The sequence below is a fragment of the Chelonoidis abingdonii genome, chromosome 2 (assembly GCF_003597395.2).
Source record: "Chelonoidis abingdonii isolate Lonesome George chromosome 2, CheloAbing_2.0, whole genome shotgun sequence".
NCBI lineage: Eukaryota > Metazoa > Chordata > Testudines > Testudinidae > Chelonoidis > Chelonoidis abingdonii.
The window spans coordinates 14,183,361-14,204,152 of record NC_133770.1 but is presented as its reverse complement, the minus strand read 5'-3'; the positions used below and the strand labels follow the sequence as shown (position 1 = coordinate 14,204,152).

Below are 20,792 nucleotides of genomic sequence, written 5' to 3'. Positions count from 1 at the left end.
GTTTGCAGCCTGACTTTCTGGTTATCAGAATGAATTGTTGTTCCTCAGCTGTGTGGGCCATTATCTATAATTAGCAATTGAGTGAGTGGCTGCTATGCGTGTTGTCCTGCAAAGCTGTGGGTCATTGCATACTTTCCATGCTTTCAGAGCACACAGCTCATGCTGCTGTTTTTAACTCCCTATATCTAAGGCATGTGATTTTCAGGATGGTGATAAGCAAAGAGCAGGTTTGCAAATCCCAAGCACTGTAAAAGAAAAAGAAAATGAGAGGGAGAGACTTGACTGAAAGTCTCATATCTAACTGTATCCACCATCCAAAGAGCAGCCCTTTGGGCTTTCATTCAGGGGATCTAAATGCTTGAGGCACTTAGGATAAGAATTTTGTCACATGCCAACAATGGAGTCGTTTATTTCTGCTAGGCATATGATTTAATCTACTATAAATCTCAATTAAGTAGTAAAAAACAGGGCCACCTAGAGGATTCAGGGGCCTGGGGCAAAGCAATTTCGGGGACCCCTTCCATAAAATAAAGTTGCAATACTATAGAATAGTATATTCTTGTGGGGGCCCCTGCAGGACCCGGGGCCTGGGGCAAATTGCCCCACTTGCCCCCCCGCACCCTCTGGGCGGCCTTGGTAAAAAATGTGATATGTCCATAAACTCTCTGGGACAAGGACTATCACTTTGTTGTGTGTTTGCACAGCACCGAGCACAGTGGCGTCCTGGTACATTCCTGTGGCTCATAGGCACTACGGGAATACACGTAATAAACAATACTGTGCAGAACCATCAAAATACAAACCTAGGATCAGGAGTGCTGGAACAATTTGTGTAGTGGGGGTACTGAAAGCCATCGAACCAGACTGTAAGCCCTGTGTATGATGGAGACCACTTCAAGCCAGGGGGTGCAGCTGCACCCCCAGAACCCATAGTTCCAACACCTTTGTCTAGGGTAACTAATGCAGACGGCACATCCCTGGAAGGCTTCAGGATATAAAATATGTATGTGGCTCCATAATATTAATTTCTAAAGGGGGAAACCTGGACCCACAAGATGTATACCTGAATGTCACGTGGCATTATCAGCCCAGCTATTTTTAGCTTTTTATCATCTGTTTGAATTCATCATTTTAAGGAGATTTCATACATATATAACCCACATACCTCCTGTGTGTGGTGTTCTGTCCCATCTAGTGGCACCGAGACCACTTAGAGAGAGATTAATGAGTCTGCTCTACAGCCTTAGCTAGGGACCATGTGGGTTTCGGCTCATGCACTAAGCTCCAGAGGTCCCAGGTTCGATCCCACCCACCGACAAACAGAGTCTGTTGGTGTTACACATACGTAGACTGTTTCTTTGCAAGGGGAGGGGCTGGAGGGAGTGGTGAAAATTAAGCTCCACCCCCAATCCTGAACCCTGCCTGCACCCCTAGACCAGGTCTACAATACTGAGTTAGGTCAATATGAGGCAGCTTACATCGACCTAACTCTGTAAGTGTCCAAACTACAGCATTGTTCCTGCCTATGTAAGTCCCCCACTACACCAACCTAATAACTCCACCTCCACGAGAGGTGCAGTGCGTAGGTCAAAGTCATCAGGATGATGCAGTGTCTGTGCAGGCCTTGCATTGCCTGTGAGCCCCACTGCCTGTCTGTGGGCTCCACACAGAGCCCCACTGCCAGGGGCTGACAGCCTATCAGCTATGTGTGGTGCTCAGAGCTGAGGGCTCCATGTGGAGCTAGCAGCCCGGGCTGTCTGCACTTCATACTGCCCCAGTTAAGTCTGTGCCAGCGCTCTTAGTGAGGACACGCACCACCGGCAGGAGAGTAGTGTGGACATGAAAAACCATAGTAATTACTGGAGTGGCTGTACGTCGACCTAACATAGGTCAACTTAATTATGTAGTGTAGACAAGGCCCTAGAACAACTGGGTGCTTCTGCTCAAAATGATTAGAAGTGAAAGAGTTAACGTTGACAGCGATGCTGTTGTGTTAGGGTTCACTGCCAACACCCTGGTGAGATGAATAGGGACAGGCCACACCTCCAAGAGCTTTTTTGTTTCGACTGTGCACCTAGACACAGGATGATGCCATTCCATTGCTTGGGCGGGGGGGGCGGGGGGTGTCACATGTGGAAGGTTGTCATCACAACCAGAAAGGCTAGAAACTCTTGTGTTTAAATGAAGGTGCTATGGGACCATCAGACTAGTGCTAGCTTGGCATTTCGACCAGTACCAGCTCAGTCTTACTCCTGTTTATAGGGCTGGGACCATTTAGGCTGAGATTTGCAAAGCAGTCTTTGAGAGTTTGAAATTCAAGTGTGTTACCTGCACCTAATTCCCATAGGCCTTTTTAAAGATCTCCTCTTTAATAGGCATTTCAGCAAACAGGGAGAATAAGTAGGGCAACGCAGGGTTTTCCTGTTGGCCAATGAGTACTTTAAGAGACACCTTCCTGAAGATAATTCAGCAGGCAGCTATGCTGCACTCTTATAAGATATGGCTATAACAAAGGCAGCCTTAGGGTACCATGAAGTGCATCATACCTGCCCTTGACCAGTCCTATAGGCCAAAACGTTGCTATGGTGACAAGCACATCCATTGCTTGCACTCCACAGGCCAGATCTGGATAACTCTGTAAAAACAGAAGTTGTGGGCTTGATGCAGGAATTACTGGGTGTGGTTCTCCGGCCTCTGTGGTGCAGACTAGATGGTCCTAATGGCCTTTTCTGGCCTTAAAATCTAGGAATCATAATACCTTGGTCATAGACTCAGAGATTCCAAGGCCAGAAGGGACCACTGTGATCATCTAGTCTGGCCTCCTGCATAGACTAGACCACTGAGCTTTCCCAAAATAATTCCTAGAGCATCTCTCAGAGAAGAACCACCCAAGCTTGGTTTAAAAATGGTCAGTGATGGAGAATCTACCGTGACCCTTGGTAAATTGTTCCCATACTTAATTACTCTCACTGTTAAAAAATTACACTATATGTCCAGTCAGATTTGTCTAGCTTCAGCTTCCAGCCATTGAATCATGCTATACCTCTGCTAGATTGAAAAGCCCATTTTAAATATTTGTTCCCCATGTAGTTACTTGTATACTTCTGTAACTTGTATAAGTTACTTGATCAAATCACCCCTTAGCCTTTTCTTTGTTGAGCTAAATAGAGATTGAGCTCCTGGAGTCTATCACTGTAAGACATGTTTTCTAATCCTTTAATTATTCTTCTGGATCATCTCTGAACCCTCTCCAATTTGTTGACACTCTCATTCTCAAATACTGATGTGGCAAATACCACAACTGCTTACACAGAAAAGTAATACTTAGATAGATCCATATATTTGGCATGTTCTGCTGCTGGTATCTATTTTCTCTCCTCCTCTTATGTGCCAGTGACCCCGCAGATCCAACTAGGTTCATTCCTCATTGTTTCCAGCTGTTTCCCAGCATCCAACCTCCTTTCTGCATTGAAAAGCCTGGGCATTTGTAGAAGCAACTGGAAGCAAAGAGGAACACCCAGCACCATGTGACCTGCTACCTCGCCATGGCCTGCCAAGAAGTGTCACCAATAATCACAGAGTGAAACACACCATTCTAGTGTGTGTGTGTGTGTGTGTGTGTGTGTGTGTGTGTACATGCGTGTGTGTGTGTGTGTGTGTCCAGGTCTCGCAATTTTATCATGAGTCTCATGCTCCTTAATGTTTTACCTAAAGCCAAATCCCCTGGGGTCATGTTATTGTGTGAGATTCTCAGGTTTCCATTCTTTTCGAAGAGCGCATTTCTAGCACTCATGGGAGCAGAGAAAAGCTTGACTGTGAAAAAAATGAAACTCCAATTTATTACTTTCAAGGTCTCATTATTTTAATCCAATTGTGTGGTTCTTGGGGACCTGACTCAATGCCTGGGGCTGGCAATGCTGCATAATGAACCAAAAAAATTATTATTAATTATTATTATTATTATTATTAATTCAACACCATCAATATGCATACAGTGGTCACCTGTAAAAACCAAAGCAACCTTTCCTGCACTGCAGTAGTTGGATTCATTGTGGTATTTCCTATACAGTAGTTCAAGTAGAAAACATGTAAATACTGCAGTAAATTCCAGTGCAACAAACACTGTTTTCTTTAAGAGGCACACAGCACACGAGAAGGTGCCGTGATCCTCTCTTGTACTGAGAGGGGAAATAAAATCTTGGCTAGCAAGGAAAGAAAACATATATATCCATATGCATTCATATGTGGACATAGCTGTACATATGGGCTGTGGTGGCAGAGCGTAAAGGTTCTTCTTGACATTTTGGCATCCATTTGGGATAGCTGCCTCTCTTACTCATGACACAGCAAAATAGAAATACATTGGCTGGAATAGGGAGTGGTGGATCTCTTTTGGCAAGGTCAAATTGGCCGCAACAGGCGTCTTTGTTTCAATATCCATCTTTCTATTAGGGTTTCACCCTGATCTCGTCTCAGCCAGTGACAAAGCTCCCAATGACTTCAGGATCAGGCCCTTAGCTACAAACACATGCCCTGGTTGGGCAAGTGTGAGCAGGGAAGAGCTATCTAGAAAAAGACAGTGAGCAAGTGTGCAAGCAACAGACTGTGGCCATCTCGGTAAGGCAATGTTGGAATTATGTTAGCAAATGCTTGGGAGTAGGCCCTGGGAGCTCAAGGAGGAGAGCAGACATATATCATAAGAGAGGAAGGATGGTCTTGTGATTAGGGTATTAGACTAAGACCCAGATTCAATTCCCAGCTGTGCCACTGACTTCCCACGTGACCTTGGGAAAATCAATTTACCTCTCTGTGCCTCAATTCCCCATCTGTAAAATGGGGCTTATAATATTTCCCTACCTCACAGGAGAGTTGTGAAGCTAACTGCTTGTGAGGGACGCTGGTAGCATAGTGATGGGGCCATAGGAAGGGGATGTTGATTAAGGTTTCAAGTAAATAAGAGTTTCAGTGCCCCCCCCGGCCTCCATTCCTGGCACTTGTATTCCAACATTAAGGTGGCATTGCCTTAGCTCTGTGAGGCCTGGGCTGGCCTGTGTCCTAGAAATGCAGCTTTGCTGACAAGGCAACAGAATGAGGAGACTGCTTGCAAATATGTCTCTTGCTGCTCACAGGTGGCAGCCAGGATGTGGTCTCTCCTTCCAGCACATGGTATGGAATAGGCAGAACCTGGGATTAGATGGCCTAAAGCTCCATTCCAGTATGGCTGTTCCAGCACCCCCTAGTTTCTGTCTGATCTTTTGCTCTCCCCAACCCATATCTCACAAGTTAATTTCCGTCCCCTTGATAGTTTGGGGACTTTCAATGTCTCTTTCATTACCCAAGAGGAATCACAATTAAGATCAGCAGGGCTCCCCATCTGCCAAACATTTCACCCTGGGCTGCTTCCCTATCCAGTCGCAGAACATGCAAACAGGCCAACAACTTGTCCTTGGAGCTGGGAGCAGGGTCCTCAACCTCAGCGACTGACCACCCAGTTCCTCCCCACCACTCGAGACCTGAGCAATTGGGACAGAAGTTATTGAAAAGACTGGGTGGGGAGTTGCCGAGGCTCCTCTCAGGGACCCATGCAGTCCTTTGTCTCCCTTCTGCAGAAGGTCCAGGGCAGTCCTAGGATTTATGGGCCCCTACGCAGTATTATTAAACTGGTGCCCTATGCCCGATGGCAGCCCAAGCTCACAGCCCGGTGGGGGAGGGGGAGGAGGGACGAGACAGCAAAGGATAATGAGACGCCCGGCCTGCCTCACTGTGGTGGAGAGTCACAGTTCCCCGCAGAGACCCCCATACCCTTTCCCTCATGCAGAATGGACATGAAGAAGGTACCTAATTAAAAGCACTAAAACTTGGGAATAAAAAAATGTCAGTCACAGGTTTTTTGATATGCCCTGAAGTTTGTCAGAGATTTAGGGTATGTCCAGACTACCCGCCGTATTGGCGGGTAGCGATCGATTTATAGGAGATTGATATATCGCGTCTCATCTAGACGCGATATATCGATCCCCGAATGCGCTCCCCGTCGACTCCGGAACTCCACCGGAGCAAGCAGCGGTAGTGGAGTCGATGGCGGAGCCATGGACGTCGATCCCGTGCCATGAGGACGGGAGGTAAGTCGGAATAAGATACTTCAACTTCAGCTACGGTATTCCCGTAGCTGAAGTTGCGTATCTTATAGCGACACCCCCGCCCTAGTGTAGACCAGGCCTTATCTGCAAAAACTTCGTAATAAGGGTGAGTCAGCTGTCCTGCTGAATACAACATTACATATAATGGAATACATGATGCAGCTCTTCTCTGTTTTACATTTTCTTAATCAGTATTTCTAAGCTGAATTTATATTTTAAATGTACTCTTAAACCTTAAGCCAATATTCCAGATTACTACATATTTAACTCACTGAAACAAAGACATTATTTTAAATTAATCAGAGAGGTTTAGTGTGTTCATAACAATGTTCATTGCTTTTAGAAAAAGGGAACAGTAATTTACTTTGTGTGATCTCCATAACAAGAGACATGGTTATGAAATTTCACCAACTTTAAAAAAATATGTTTCCAAAGATTTTAGGTATAACAAGGATTTTATGTCTTACTAAGGTACTGATTTTGCTGGAGGGTTCTTTTAAAACTAGTTCATCGGATAGTCAGAAGTAAAGAAAGGGAAACTCTTTGTCCAGCTATCTGGAAGGGAAGGACTGTTGTCCCTTTAAGGGCTCTCTTCAGTGGGGAGTGGGGGGAGAGGTGGTGAAGGGATGGACAGAAAGGACAGGAAGACTTGGAAGCTTTTTTTTTTTTTTAACTATAGTAATTAAAATGTGTATTTTAGATAAGGGAGGTCTTTTGAAGGATTTATTTAAAAAACTGTATGTCTGAAGATCCACGCATTTAAGGCTAAAGATGATTGTGCATCTAAAACTCTATGCAAGCATTTTTTAGAAATGTGATTTTATAATCTTCACCAGCTCACTAATGAAATATTTTTAAAGCAAATTTTAAACTAAGGTCCTGTAGACTGACATGTTCTGTGTAAATATTACATTAATGCACAACTGTTTTTGTCAGTAAAGTCAGAAACTGACAGTATAAAAATTTATTTGGGCATAAGCTTTCGTGGACATCTGATGAAATGGGTTCTAGCCCACAAAAGCTTATGCCCAAATAATTTGTTAGTCTCTGAGGTGCCACAAGGACTCGTCCTTGTTTTTGCTGATACAGACTAACAGGACTACCACTGTGAAACCTGTCAGTATATACCTTGGGGTTGGCAAATGCCTGTTAAATGGCTTCATTACCCCTTGAATGGCTCTTTAACAGTTTCAGTGTTGTGCTAATAGGTCTGGCAGGCTGGAGGCTTTTTTACTTTTATCTACCAGATTCTGTCCCAGGGAAGACTCACCAGGCTGCAGCAGCCATCTGTGGGAGCCTGCAGGAAGGGTCAGAACAGGGATAGGAAAACAAGATGGGTGGACGCTAAGACCCAGTGGTGCCCCAAATTTTCAGGTGCCCTACGCAGCTGCCTATGCCTAAGGAGGGCCCTGAGAAGGCCAGGTCACTTTGCTGCCTTGGCATGTTGGCATATATCTAACACACACCTCTGTCCCTGTTTCAGATGAGAGGACACTGTCAATTTTAGACAACACTAGACGCATACTGCACCAAGGACACGGGAAACCCTCCTCCCCCTCCGTGAAGGAGCGGTCAGCTCTTTATCTGTCTGAGACAGCTGCTCACACAGGCAGCCTCCAAAAGTCTGTAAGTATCTCATGCTTTTCATTCCTGGCCCTCGTATGAGCCACCAAAAGCATCTCAGCAATGTCCATTCCCAGCAACTGGCTATAATGAGGAGAAAGAGAATGTGTTTGTTTTATATAGATTTGGAAGAATATGGAATTAATCCTCCAAAAATCACCATCTTTCTCTTGCCAAGGAGCTGTAAAACATATTAATTTACCATATATATATATATACATACACACACATACACACATATATATAAGCCCCTGGTAGAAGGGTTATGTGTTATATTACACATGCATGTACACACACATATATTGTATGTATGATATACACGCAGACACTCATATATATATATATACACACACACACACACATTATTCTATATCCTCTATATTTAATAACCTTCTCCAAGTACAGTGCCTATGTTAAGCATCTGCAGTACTCTTGCAGCTTCAGCGGTCTGTGATATTGTTCATGCCCATCCCTACGTTCTTATGTAGTTTTGCTGCGTGCTGTTAAATTGCTGCTGTATTCCACCCCAGAGGTGACTGCATTTCAGCAGTGAGTAAAGTCATCCCCTGGCCTTGATGGTCTGATCCCACTTGCACTGCAGAAAATAGCAAAAGTCCAGTAGACTTCAAAGGGGCCGGATCAGGCCCTGTAGGATACAAAATAGTCATTTGTAATATGCATTGGGGCTTTCAAAAGGTGCCATACAAGGGTCTGATCCTAACTGAGGCTCAGCACCCGCACTTCCCATTGACCTCAAGGGATGTTGTGGATGCTCAGCATCTTTCAGGATCAGGCCCTATGTGAACCCTAATGGATAAATCAATTTCAGTCCGGAAGGGAAAGATTTTCTCTGACATTTACATGGATCCCATTTCTATCAAACACGTATATCAGAACACATCAATACATCCTGTGCAGGCAGTGCAGCAGCACACACAACGTTGGTGCACTCTAACGGTGCGAGGAGAGGCTCTACATTCAGGCTTCATCTCCATTGGAGCTGGGAGGTGTGACGCCTGGCTCACATAGATAAACCTCTGCTGGTTCTGCTCAAGCTAGCACCTAAAGTAGCAGCATAGCTGGGGGGCTTCTCGGCCTCACCATCTGAACACAAACACAAGCCCTGGTACCGACATAGGCGGCTAGCCCAAGCTGCTGCCTCTGCTACCACAGATATGCTACTATGGTCCATCTCCCAACACAGGGAACCACATATCCCAGCTCACACGTGGATGTATCCATAGCCAAGTTAAGCCTTAGGGCAATCATCCGTACTGAGTGACAGGAAGTCTGAAGCTTTATTCATGTCCATTCCCTTACTCACATGGGCAGGGTACCAAAAAGGGGCAGGTAAAGAAGGGATGCAGCTGAGAACAATGGTTTAAATATGATCTTTCTCAAGTAGTTTAGCTACCTGGTCCCCTCTTAGGGCTCACTCCTGCTCCTAAATCAGAGTATCATTGTAGCCCCACGACAACGCTCTCATTCCCGTACACTCCCCGTCCTTTGTACTTACGTGTGTAACGCTCCGTGCCTCTCCTGTGAATGAACGTGTCCACAGTGCATTTACTGGTCCACAAGGGCATTCTTGGTTTTCAATTATAATGCCTTCTTTTGGGTTTAGGGTTGGAAAACATAATTCTGAAATAATAAAAAGTCTAATGTAAGAACTAGTATGTTATACACACACACAGCATGTGAATGTGTGCAGTTCTATATAATTATGTTTTATTTCTCTTTCAGAATACCACAAAGGAGAGCGCTACTCATCCTCTTGACAACCAGAAAGCAAGCAAGGTAGGACATGCTAAAAACACGTGTGGTTGTCTAACAAAGTCTTTGTGGACTGGTGTATAGTGTGATTTAACTACCTGTGCTTGACAACGAGGCGCACTCTCATGCAGAATGCGGAGGTCCGACACCTCAGCTACTCAGCCATATTGAGAACTTGTGTATGGGGTTCAAAATCACCTTACATAAAAAGGCTCCAGGAATTTAGACATGTCAGCTCCTACGAAACTGCACTATTTTACAGTTTGCCATGAAATATACTCATTTTGGTCTTTTGTTACTAAGGTTCAATGCATTTTTTTTAAATGGAAGTATTTGTGTGTTTAACAGAGTGACATAACATTGCACATAATCGATTTTGAGTGAAAAATATGCCAAGTTTAATGGCACGTAAAGGTTTCTGCTTGTGTTGAAAGATGAACACTAGAATTACGGTCTCTCCTAGGAAATGATTAGTAGCTTCAGCTATCTCCCATTGGTAAAATCTCCTTTAGATTATAGTATATATAGTAAATTTCCTATAGTACAGATGCTATGTGTTCAACATAGCATTTTGCCATACCACAATCAAACTTCACAAGCTAAAATACTAGAGAGCAAAGTCAACATATAAGCAGGCAAAATTCTAATGCCACATAGACGCATCTCCCATTCACTTCAATATCAATGTTTCCATGTAACCGAGAGCAGAATTTGGCCCAGTAGGTCTGGAGGGAATCTACTGGCATAACATACACCTTCTCCTGGCCCCTCAAAGTATGTATGTTATACCTGCTTAGATGTTTCCCTACTTAGTCCCCTCCTTATGTATCATCTCTGAAGTTGGCCCACCAAGTCTAATTGCCTCTTAACTGGTTTAACTTGCATGCTGAGGAGCCAAAAGAGAGGACCTCCTAAGGAAAAGCAACGAGGAGGAAGTTAAAGTGGCCCACACATTACTTTATTGTACCTTTGCACATTTTCTTCTGGCTCCATGATGTGTAAGTTACTCTCCCTTACAGATCACAAATAGGCATGACGGCTCTCACTTACACCAACTCACATTTTGGCCCAATACCTATGAAATTCCAAGTTCAATGTCACTTATCTTTGTTCTCCAATCTGCATTACGTTTTCCAAGCATATTAACTATCATTGTTTCATCTGGAGCTATAGGACACATGGTTGAGCCACAACAGAGGAAATCATTAATCCAGTCAAGTTTTTTTTCATTCTGGAGGTGTAGGTTGCACAGGTTGTAACAAAAGGCTTTGGCGTAGATAGAGAAAGACTAGCTCTGATTAAGACCCATCTTTCTAACTACTTCATGCAGTGTTCCATCCACCCAAATATACAGATGGTCTTCACTCATCATCATAGTCACTGAATTCTGCCTCCTCACTGGCTCTTCTCCCATCTGATTACCAAGGAGCTGTAGTTCCACTGGCTTCCTTCTGACTCCCTAACTGGGTCTTGATTCCCCAGGCCCACTGCAGTACTGCATACCTGGGAGAGATCTAAGCAGGGCATTAGCTCCCTGCTATTCAGACGTGTCCCCGTTTATATTATTCTGAGGCTCATCCTCCCTTGCTAACACTATCCAGATTTGGTCTCTCCATTATTCTCTAGCTAACTTGAGATGTGGGGATTCTAGACTATAAATGCTAGAAATGTGTGGATTGATTTAAACTGCCTGGCTGTGGAAAGAGATTTAACACCTTAACCCCAAACCTGGAGAGAGTTTGCTGTGGCGTGATACTTTTGGGTGCTGTGTGCTGCTGAATCCAAGGTATGGAATTCATATTCAGTAGGTGCATGGGTTTTCCTCACTTGTTTGCTGTTCTCACTACTAACGAGCACCGGACTAGTGGGGAGAAATAATGCTGATGTTTAAACCTGTTTCCCCAAAGATGGCAGAGCTTCAGAACCAGACTAAAGTGAATGGCAAGAAAATGGAAGAGGACTTACCGCCCCCTCCCCTGCAGGACTCATTCCAGGCCTCTACTTCCCTGGCTGGGAGCCAGGATTCAAACCCACTGCCTCCCCCTAAGGAATCCTTCTCAAAGTTCTACCAGCAGCGCCAGGTGAATGAGCTAAAGAGGCTCTACAGGCACATGCATCCTGAGCTGAGGAAGAACCTGGAGGAAGCTGTGACTGAGGATCTAGCAGAAATGCTCAACACAGAAGATCCCAGTGCCCAGGCCTCCGTGAATCTGGATGCAGTGCTCCCGGGGGAGGTTCAGTCCATGCGCTGGATCTTCGAAAACTGGACGCTAGACTCTATCGGGGAGCATCAAGCCACCAAGAAGTTGGCAGAGGAGGAAACCATCCCAAGCGGGGATGTGAAAAGCACCTCCAGGAGGTTCGAAAGCCAGTCGTTAAATGGAGACAGGCTGTCTGCGTTGACTAAAGTGCCCACGACAGTCCACACCAAAGGAGACGTGCGTACAGCCCGGTGGCTGTTTGAAACCCAGCCGCTGGACTCATTAAACAAAATGTACTCAGATGAAACAGATGTGCAGGAGGCAGTTCTCAAGGAGCCTGTTCAAAAAGGGGACGTGAAAGGTGCCAAGCAACTCTTTGAAACCTACTCCCTGGAAGCACTGGGCCACTACAGCTCAGTGGAGGAGCAGAGTATCCTGCAGCTCAAATCAGAAATCCAGGAGCTAAAGGGCGATGTCAAGAAAACCATCAAGCTGTTCCAGACCGAGCCACTCTGTGCCATCAGAGACAAAACCGGCAACATCCACGAGATTAAATCCGTCTGCAGAGAAGAAATACAGAGCAATGTGGTCAGGACAGCTCGCTGGCTGTTTGAGACTCAGCCACTGGATACCATCAACAAGGACACCTCCAAAGTGAAAATTATCCGGGGCATTTCTTTAGAAGAGGCAGGAAGGAGGGATGTCAGTGGAGCAAGGTGGATATTTGAAACTCAGCCACTTGATGCAATCAAAGAATTGACAGTGGACGAAAATGATTTCAAGGCTTCCATGGATTTCGTTGAAGGGGCAGATGTCAGTAAGCAGCGTGTACTTTTTGAGACCCAGCCTCTTGACTCTCTGAAAGGAGAAGTCTCAGACAGCGGCCCAGCCAAGGAAGAAGTCATCGGTGGTGACGTGAAATCTACACTCTGGCTGTTTGAAACCCAACCAATGGAAACCCTGAAAGATAATTTTGAAGTGGGCCATTTAAAGAGAGTGGGGCTTTTGGAAGAGGAGAGGGGGCATGTGAAGCAAAGAAAGCATGTCTTTGAGACCTGTCCCCTTGGCAGTATCTCCAAGGCATCCTCTGAAGACCCCCCGTCAGCCTCTAACATACAAGAAGTGATGAAGGCAGATGTAAAATCTTTCAAGAACCTGTTTGAGACTCTCCCATTAGACAGCATTAAGCAGTCTGATGCTGAGTCTATCACCAAACAAGAAGAGGAGATACCAGCTGGGAATGTCAAAGCCAACCAGTTCCTGTTTGAGACAACACCTTTGTACGCCATCAAAGACAGCTTTGGAAACTTCCACAAGGTCACCTCTGTAAGCAGAGAGCAGGTCATGAGTGGCGATGTCAAGAACTACAAATGGATGTTTGAAACCAAACCTTTGGACCAGTTTGATGACAGCACCGAGAAGGTGGATATAATCAGAGGGATCACAAAGCAGGAAGTGATAGCTGGCGATGTCAGAACAGCGAAATGGCTCTTTGAAACCCAGCCCATTGATGTCATCCATCACCAAGCCAACCAAACAGAAGAGCACTCCTCGGTGAAAAGAGAGGTTACGCAGCGGGGTGATGTGAAGACCTGCAAGTGGCTGTTTGAGACACAACCCGTTGACACTCTGTATGAGAAAGTGGAGAAAAAGCAGGAAGGGGAAAGCTCTGTACCACAGGCTGACGTTAAGTCGCACACGTGGATGTTTGAGACCCAGCCCCTGGACTCCCTGAAAGGCCAGGAGGAGCAGTATTTGCAGGTCAGCAAAGTGTACTGCCAAGATGACTTACAAGGAGTCGACGTCAAAACTGTCAGACATCTGTTTGAGACTGAACCACTGGTCACCAATGCCTCCAGTGAGACTGACTCAAAGAAAATGGTCAGGTACTCCAGCCACGTGGAGATACAGTCCGGGGAAGTGTCTCGGGTGAAGGAGTTCTTTGAAACCAAGCCCTTGGATGTACCGAGTAAATTGGCTGCAGCCATGAAGGAGAATGGAGTCCCTGCAGATGGGAACATTGAAGCTGGATCAGTGCACAAGTTCACCTGGCTCTTTGAGAACTTCCCCATGGATACTATAAAGAACAACACTGAGGGCATCCAAGAAATCCCCCCCGAGAAGGATATTGAGGGCGGGGACATCAGAGGCAAGAGGTTCATTTTTGAGACCTACTCCCTAGACCAGATTCATGACAAGGTAGATGAGACGGAGATCAAGAGGATTCAGGAGGAGACAATGAGCAAAGCCAGCATCAAATCCTGCACCATGCTCTTTGAGAGCCTGCCCCTATATGCCATCCAGGACAAGGAGGGGGAATACCATGAGGTCACCTCAGTGAAGAAGGAAGAAATAATGAAAGGTGACTTGAAAGGTGCCCGGTGGCTCTTCAAAACCAAACCTCTGGATCAAATCAAGAAGGAGGAGGAAGTGTTCATCATCAGGGCTGTCACCCAAGAGGACATCAAGAAAGGGGATGTCCAGTCTGCCCGATGGAGGTTTGAGACAGAGCCTCTTGATTCCTTCTCTCGGGGGAAGAGGTCTGTGGCCAGGACAGTGGATGATGTACAGAAAGGAGATGTCCAGTCCAACAAGCAGCTTTTCGAGTCTCAGCAGGTGAGCCAGAAGAAATATGTGAGGATGGTCAGTGTCAGCGACGTCCAGCAGGGCGACGTGAGGACATCCACCTGGCTTTTTGAGAACCAGCCCATCGATTCCCTGAAGGGAGAGTCTGAAGGAAGCTCCAGCATGACCACTGTGCAGAGAGAAGACAGCCAGAAAGGGGATGTGAAGCGCTGCACCTGGCTGTTTGAAACTCAGCCCATGGACAGTCTCAAAGACCCCGAGAGGTCTGCCAGCACCAATGTCCCAGAGGTGGTCCCTTGTGCTGATGTGAAGAGCACAACATGGCTGTTTGAAACCACTCCTCTGGATAAACTCAGCTCTTCTAAACACAGAACTGAAACTGAGGTGAAAGAGAGGACAGTGAGGGAGACTTTGGAAGGCCTCTGTGCCTGCCAAGCCATCCAGCATGACGGGATCCTCATTGAAGCCAATGACGTAGGGAGCGTGAGGATGGTGAAGTACCAGTTCAGCAGGCAAAGTACTCCAGAGATCCAAAAGGAAGAGATTGTGGGAGGCAATTTGCAAAGGATCATGCTGCAACTACTGCACAGGACCAATGTGGAGCCCCAGGGGATGCTGGTGGAGGAGGACGAGGAGGGCAAGATCAAGGTCAGCCCGCTGCAGCTACTGGACCCAAGCGAAGCCGATAGAAGCAAAAAGGAGTTGAGGGATGATGTTGCTAAGGCTCTCCAAAGTCTCCTTAGCCAAGATGCCTCCATCAAAAAGGGAATGGTCATGCAAGAAACAGGGGTGGGGTCAGTGAAGATGACTATCTACTCCCTCCTTCACCACTCTGTCCAGCAGGAAGTTGTCAAGGGGGATGTGAAGTCAACTATAGGGAACCTGCTGGCTTCCTCACAAGAGCAGAGGATGATGACAACCGTCAAACGGGAGGACAACGAGAAGGGGAATGTCCAGTTGTACACCAGCTGCATTGAGAAGGGAGACCTGGACTATCTAAAGAATCTGCAGCGGGAGTCCGAGATAGAGTCCCTCATCTCCTCGCAAGCAGAACAGCAGCCAGCTGAAGTCATCCAGCAGGATGTGCAAGGGGCTAATATGCATGCCTTGCAACAGGAAGAGCCAGCAGAAAAAGTGACTGCAGATGTGGGACAAGGGGGTATTAAGGGGGCTAAAAGAGTGCTCATGTGTGAAGCTGTTAGCAAAGAGAACAAGTTAGAAAGAGAGGCGGTGCATGCAGGTAGACAAACCCTGAGCCTGCCCACAGGGATGGGAAAGGAAGATATTGTGTGTGGGGATATTCAGGCGACCCCACAGTCACTGCAAAAGGCTAAGAATGGCAGCAGGAAGGCAGAGAGAGAGGAGAGAGTCTCGAGAGATGTGAAGGAAGTAAAGATTGTACCACAGGGAGCAGCCTCCACCAAAGTGGCAGCTCAGAAAGATGACATGGCCAGAAGCCAGTGTTCAGTGGCAGGGGAAACCAGCCAAACGACAAAAAAACTGGAGGAGCAGGCCCTTGGAAGTGATCTTCAAGCCGCAATGCAGAGTCTGAGGCTGGCCACAGCTGAGGCGAAAAGCATTCAGCACCAAGTCCAGAGCAAGCACCACAAGAGCACGGAGGAAATCCATCTAGCCTCTAAGCAGCAGGCATCCAGCATTTCGGGGCCAGTGAGCCTGCAATCAACTGTTCGCCAACAGGAATGTGCACCTGGCAAGCAGCATCAAGCCAGCACCACCGTTAGAGGCCAGGAGTCATCCAAGTTCCACGCAAGTGTACCTCAGAAGAGCATGTCGTCTCACAAAAAGGTCAGTACTTCCGAGGAAGTACAGGGAGTGCAGCATTTGTGCCAGAAAAGCCAAGTTGTACCTAGTGCAGATATTAGCGTTAAGGATGGTCTGTATACTGCCAAGCCAGTGAAACCCTATGTAAACCCTTTTACTGAGTCTGAGTACAAAGAGCAATCAGTGCAAGAAGAAAGAGAGCAAGATGTTATGCTCAGAGGGGATGTAAAGACAGCTATCAGGGCACTGCAAAGTGCTGCAGCAGAACAGAGACAAGTAGAGAAGGAGGATGTTGTTCGAGGTAACTTAAAGGCCACTCTTCAGTCGCTGGAGAAGTCTAACGTTAATGTCTCCAAAGGGGATTTTAAAGCCGCTATGATATACAGAAATGCAGGGCAGTCATATTCCATATGTAAAAAGGAAAATGAGACTCAATCAATTAGTAGCCAGACAGCTGTAGTGGCTTCAGGGTCCCAGTCTGATAATGACTTTCCTCCTCCTCCCCCAGTTGCTGTGATGAAAACTAAGTGTTGTCCACCCATGACACAAGCAAGAGAAGCTGCTCCTTCTCAACCAAGCAAAAAAGATGAAGCCCTGGGATGTTCTGCACCCAAGCACAATGCTCTCCCTAAGACCCTCAATCCCACCTCCACCAAAGCCAATGGTCAGAGGTCTTCAGAGAAACCAGCAATTCTCCTCAAACCGGAAATTACTGCCCCACCAAGGAGAAAACCCATTCCACCTCCAAAACCTGAGCGCTTCCTGCAAGAGACACCTTCACACCCTGCTAGCAACAGTAAAGGGAGGTTGACAAAACTAGTCCCACCCTCACTGCCTCCTAAACCTCCAGGCCTGAGCGAGCTAAGCAGAGCAAAAACCCCACCCATGAATCAGGCAAAGGACTCGTGTTGTGCTGATGCCTCAGCACAGGCGGGATGTGGGGACTGTCACTCAAAGTGCTGTACCCCTCAATCACCAGTGGCAAATGCTGTTACAGTAAAGAACTCTGAGAAGAAAGCACCAAAAGACATCATCAAAACACCTCTTCAGATAGCAGAGGAAAGGTACAAGGCAATCAAGGAAGAACAGGGCAGGCAAGAGTCAGTAGACTTTAAGCCATCAAAGCCACTTAAAAATAGAGTGATTGGCTCTGAAACAGAACAAGTGATGACCAAAGAGAAGGCAGCAGCTCCAAGGAACTACTGTCCAGCTGAGGAAATTCAGGGACCCAGACTTTCATCTGGCCAAGAGAACAGCTGCACATTAACGTCAAAACAAGAATGGCTGGATGGATATCAGACAGGTCTTACTAACCCTGAGAGTGAGAATACGCCAAGTACCTCTCCTAAGAATCAAGCTACCCTTCTGAGAAAACGATCTGCCCCAGCACTAAATACCTCACCTAAGACAGAAAGTGCAAGCATGTCTAGTACCAATGGGCCATGGGATAATCAGAGCACCACCCAGAAAACAAATCAGAGAACACAAGAAGAGCCTTCAGCATCTTCCCATCAGCATTCCAGGGACCTTTTTAAGGAGCAGCAGCAGGTGAACAGCAGACAAGGGGGACATCTTGAAATGAAGAGGGAGCAGCTTGCACAGAAGCCAGTGGTGGTCATGCGAGAAAAGGCCTGCAGAGAAACGGACGATGAACGTCGCAAGAGACTGTCTTTCCACAAGGAGGAGATCATGAAGGGCAGTGTCAAGGAGGCTATGGAGATCTTTGAGAACCTGCGGAAGCAGGAGGAGCTGCAAGAGATCCTGACCCGGGTGAAAGAGTTTGAGGAGGAGACATTTAAGGTGGATGTGAAAGCCCTAAAGAGCTTCTTTGAGAATGTCCCAGAATGGGTGGTGCATCAGAAGCCTCACCAAGTGACGCAGCAGCACAAGGTCGAAAAGGCCGAGCAAACAGCGAAGGAAGACTCTGACAGCGTCTCCTCTGTGGAGCTGGCTTTTGAAGACCTGGAGAGGGCAAGTGCTGAGATCATCCACCTGAAGGAGCAGACACTAGCTAGGTTGCTGGACATTGAGGAGGCCATTAGGAAAGCTCTCTATTCCGTTTCTAATCTAAAGTCAGAATCAGACATAGCTGGGCTCTCTGGGCTCTTTAAGGAATCGCTGGGGAATGCCCAGAGCCCCACAACCAGCAACAATATCCGCAAGATCAGCATCGTGTCCAGCAAAGCCAAGAAAGAAAAAGCAGCACAAGGGACGCTGAATGCAGCATCTGTGGGAAGTCCAAATGGGTCAGAAAAGACGGATATGCCCAAAGGAGAGTTAGAGGTCCCCTGCATCATTCAGCAGCGCGTAAATTCTCCATCATCTCCTTCCTATATCTCCATTGAGTCTGCTGCCAGAAAGCCTGCAGAGTCACCCAGGATGGCATATTCCCCTTGGGATACCCCCTTACCAGATTATCCCAACATGCCAGGAAAAAGGGACACATTCACTCAGGACATCTTTAACTCATTAACTCACAAATCAGTGGGGTCCGGTGGATGCAGTCCAGCTCTCTTGGAAAATGAACATGAGCCCATCCAGATGAAGATAGGATCACACTCAATTAGGCAACACCATGTCAGCAATGAGCCTCATCTCGGTGGCAGCAGTGACAAGGAGATGTGTGCACCGGACTCATCCAAAGGCAGCTGCCATGGTGTAATCAAAGGAGGCTTTTCTGACTACAAAGCTCCCCTGAACATCTCTAGTCCACAGAATCCAAGGAGGCAGAAAAGCATATTAGAAGTACAGACAGGTCCAGATGGATCCAAGCTTTACGGAGCCACCAGAACTGTGACTGAGCAGTACGAGGAGGTGGATGAGTTCGGAAACAAGATCATCACTTCATCCACCACTGTCACCAAGCAAGCAGAGACCCAAACCTCCTCTACGTGCAATGTGGTCTCTCCTCCCCGGTATGAGATAACCGCCTCGCCCCTCCTTCGGAGGTACCTAAACAGCCCAGGTGAAGATTTCCACTCCAATGGCAGCTTCCAGGAAACAGGGGTGGTCTTTGTCACTTTTGGCAACTCCAAGCCAAAAAAATAGAAGACTTTGAATGTGGGAGATGATAACCAGGTAAAGAAACAAAGAATTCACTGATTTAATAACCATGTGACATACAGGAACTCCACCAAGCCTTGTGATTCTTTTAGGATATTCTCCTAGTGTTTGGCGTACAAATACAATTCAGGGCCAGCACTTGTGGTAAACAACATCCTTCGCCTCACTAACCCGACAGACTTGGAGTTACACCACATCTGAAGATCTGAGTCTTCGATAGCAGCACAAGCAAGAAAATAAACAAATGGGTGTTTCAGGGTGGTTTCTTCATCTCTGAATAGTGTTTGCAGGTGTGTCCAGGACATCTCTGAACACAGGCAGGAAAAAAGGACAACCCAAAAGAACTAGCCTGTCTGGATATTTTGGAAACAGACTCATTTATCCTACCTTGTCCATCTCTTTCCGATATCAGTGCAGACCTCTCAACAAGCATATGTCATCTCTCTCTCTCTCTCTCACACACACACACTATGTGTTGGAATAGTTTTTGCTCAGCTATTAAAAGAAAGAACATCTTCAAATTGCTTTCGCGGGGGTAGAAGGAGAGATACTTAGCAGAAACCAGTACAATAGCAAGTATCCAGTACTACCTAGAACTGTATAAATCAGGATTTCCAGAATGTTTGTCAGTGTCATTCCCCCTAAGGTGGACATGAAGAAAGATACTCTAGTTAAGACTGTATCAAGTTCAGCTAAAGAAATAGATGGTTATTGCTTCCCTTTCTTTCTTTTTTAGACCTGTAATTTATTATTCATTATATACAAAATATTTTATTTTAGTGTCCATGCATTCTTATGTTTAATTTTTAAATCCATTTTGAAACTTTGTAAAGAAATTTTCTTTTTATTATGAACTTGTTTTGTACATTCTCAACTCAAGATATTAGATATTTTGTGCCCCCGCCCCTTTTTTTTTTTTATTTCTGCATTTTGAAGGTAAATATTACGTCTGAAAATACTCTGGTCTGGTTATTTTCTTTTGCCACATGTTTGATTCATTTCAAAGTATTTAGAATGCCTCTGCTGATGAAATAGTTGCGTCTTTCATTGTCACCACCAAGCTTTATCAATGAAAGCTAAAAAGAAAACAGAGCTAGAACTGGTAGAAAAAAAATGAATTGTCAACACAAATGTATCACCACCACCAACAAAAATCCAACCAAAAAAAAGAATTTTATTATTTTTCCACATTTTTGCTCTTTTACAATCATATTCTTTTGAAAATTCAGAATTAAAAGAAAAAAATCTGCATACTTTGACCAGCTATAAAAACATGAGCAAAGAACGTGTCTAATGTTTGATAAGTTGATTGGAGTTACTTAGGGCTACCTTGTGATTTGGTCATACAAGACAGCAAGAACACCTCTTTGCTGCCGAGTTAATTTGCGTGATCGGTGTCCAGCTCTGAGCCAAGCCTGGTGTGAGCAGTCACACTACAAAGCCACATCCCTGTTAGTGTGTCCTTACTGGATGCTGCGCTCACTCACATGCCTCACTGGGATTTCTGGGGGCATAGCCCATGACTTTCAGAGCTACAGTGAAATGAGCTGCTCTGTGATTCTTTTCCAATGACTTACGAGAGAACTTGTCTGTTTTTCTGGGCACAGTTGTGGAAGAAATTGGAGGA

At 46.0% G+C, this 20,792-nt stretch overlaps 1 protein-coding gene across 1 annotated transcript; it reads left to right on the top strand.

The window, feature by feature from the left end:
* Window positions 1-7,626: 7,626 nt before the first annotated feature.
* Window positions 7,627-19,628, top strand: XIRP1 (xin actin binding repeat containing 1). Its single transcript, XM_032784045.2, has 3 exons — window positions 7,627-7,763; window positions 9,504-9,557; window positions 11,441-19,628. The coding sequence occupies exon 3, from the start codon at window positions 11,441-11,443 to the stop codon at window positions 19,148-19,150; it is 7,710 nt and encodes a 2,569-aa protein (XP_032639936.1). The 5' UTR covers window positions 7,627-7,763; window positions 9,504-9,557; the 3' UTR covers window positions 19,151-19,628.
* Window positions 19,629-20,792: the final 1,164 nt, after the last annotated feature.

Bases quoted from the DNA above. Each gene is read 5' to 3' on its own strand.
- XIRP1 (XM_032784045.2), top strand. From the start codon at position 11,441: ATGGCAGAGCTTCAGAACCAGACTAAAGTGAATGGCAAGAAAATGGAA.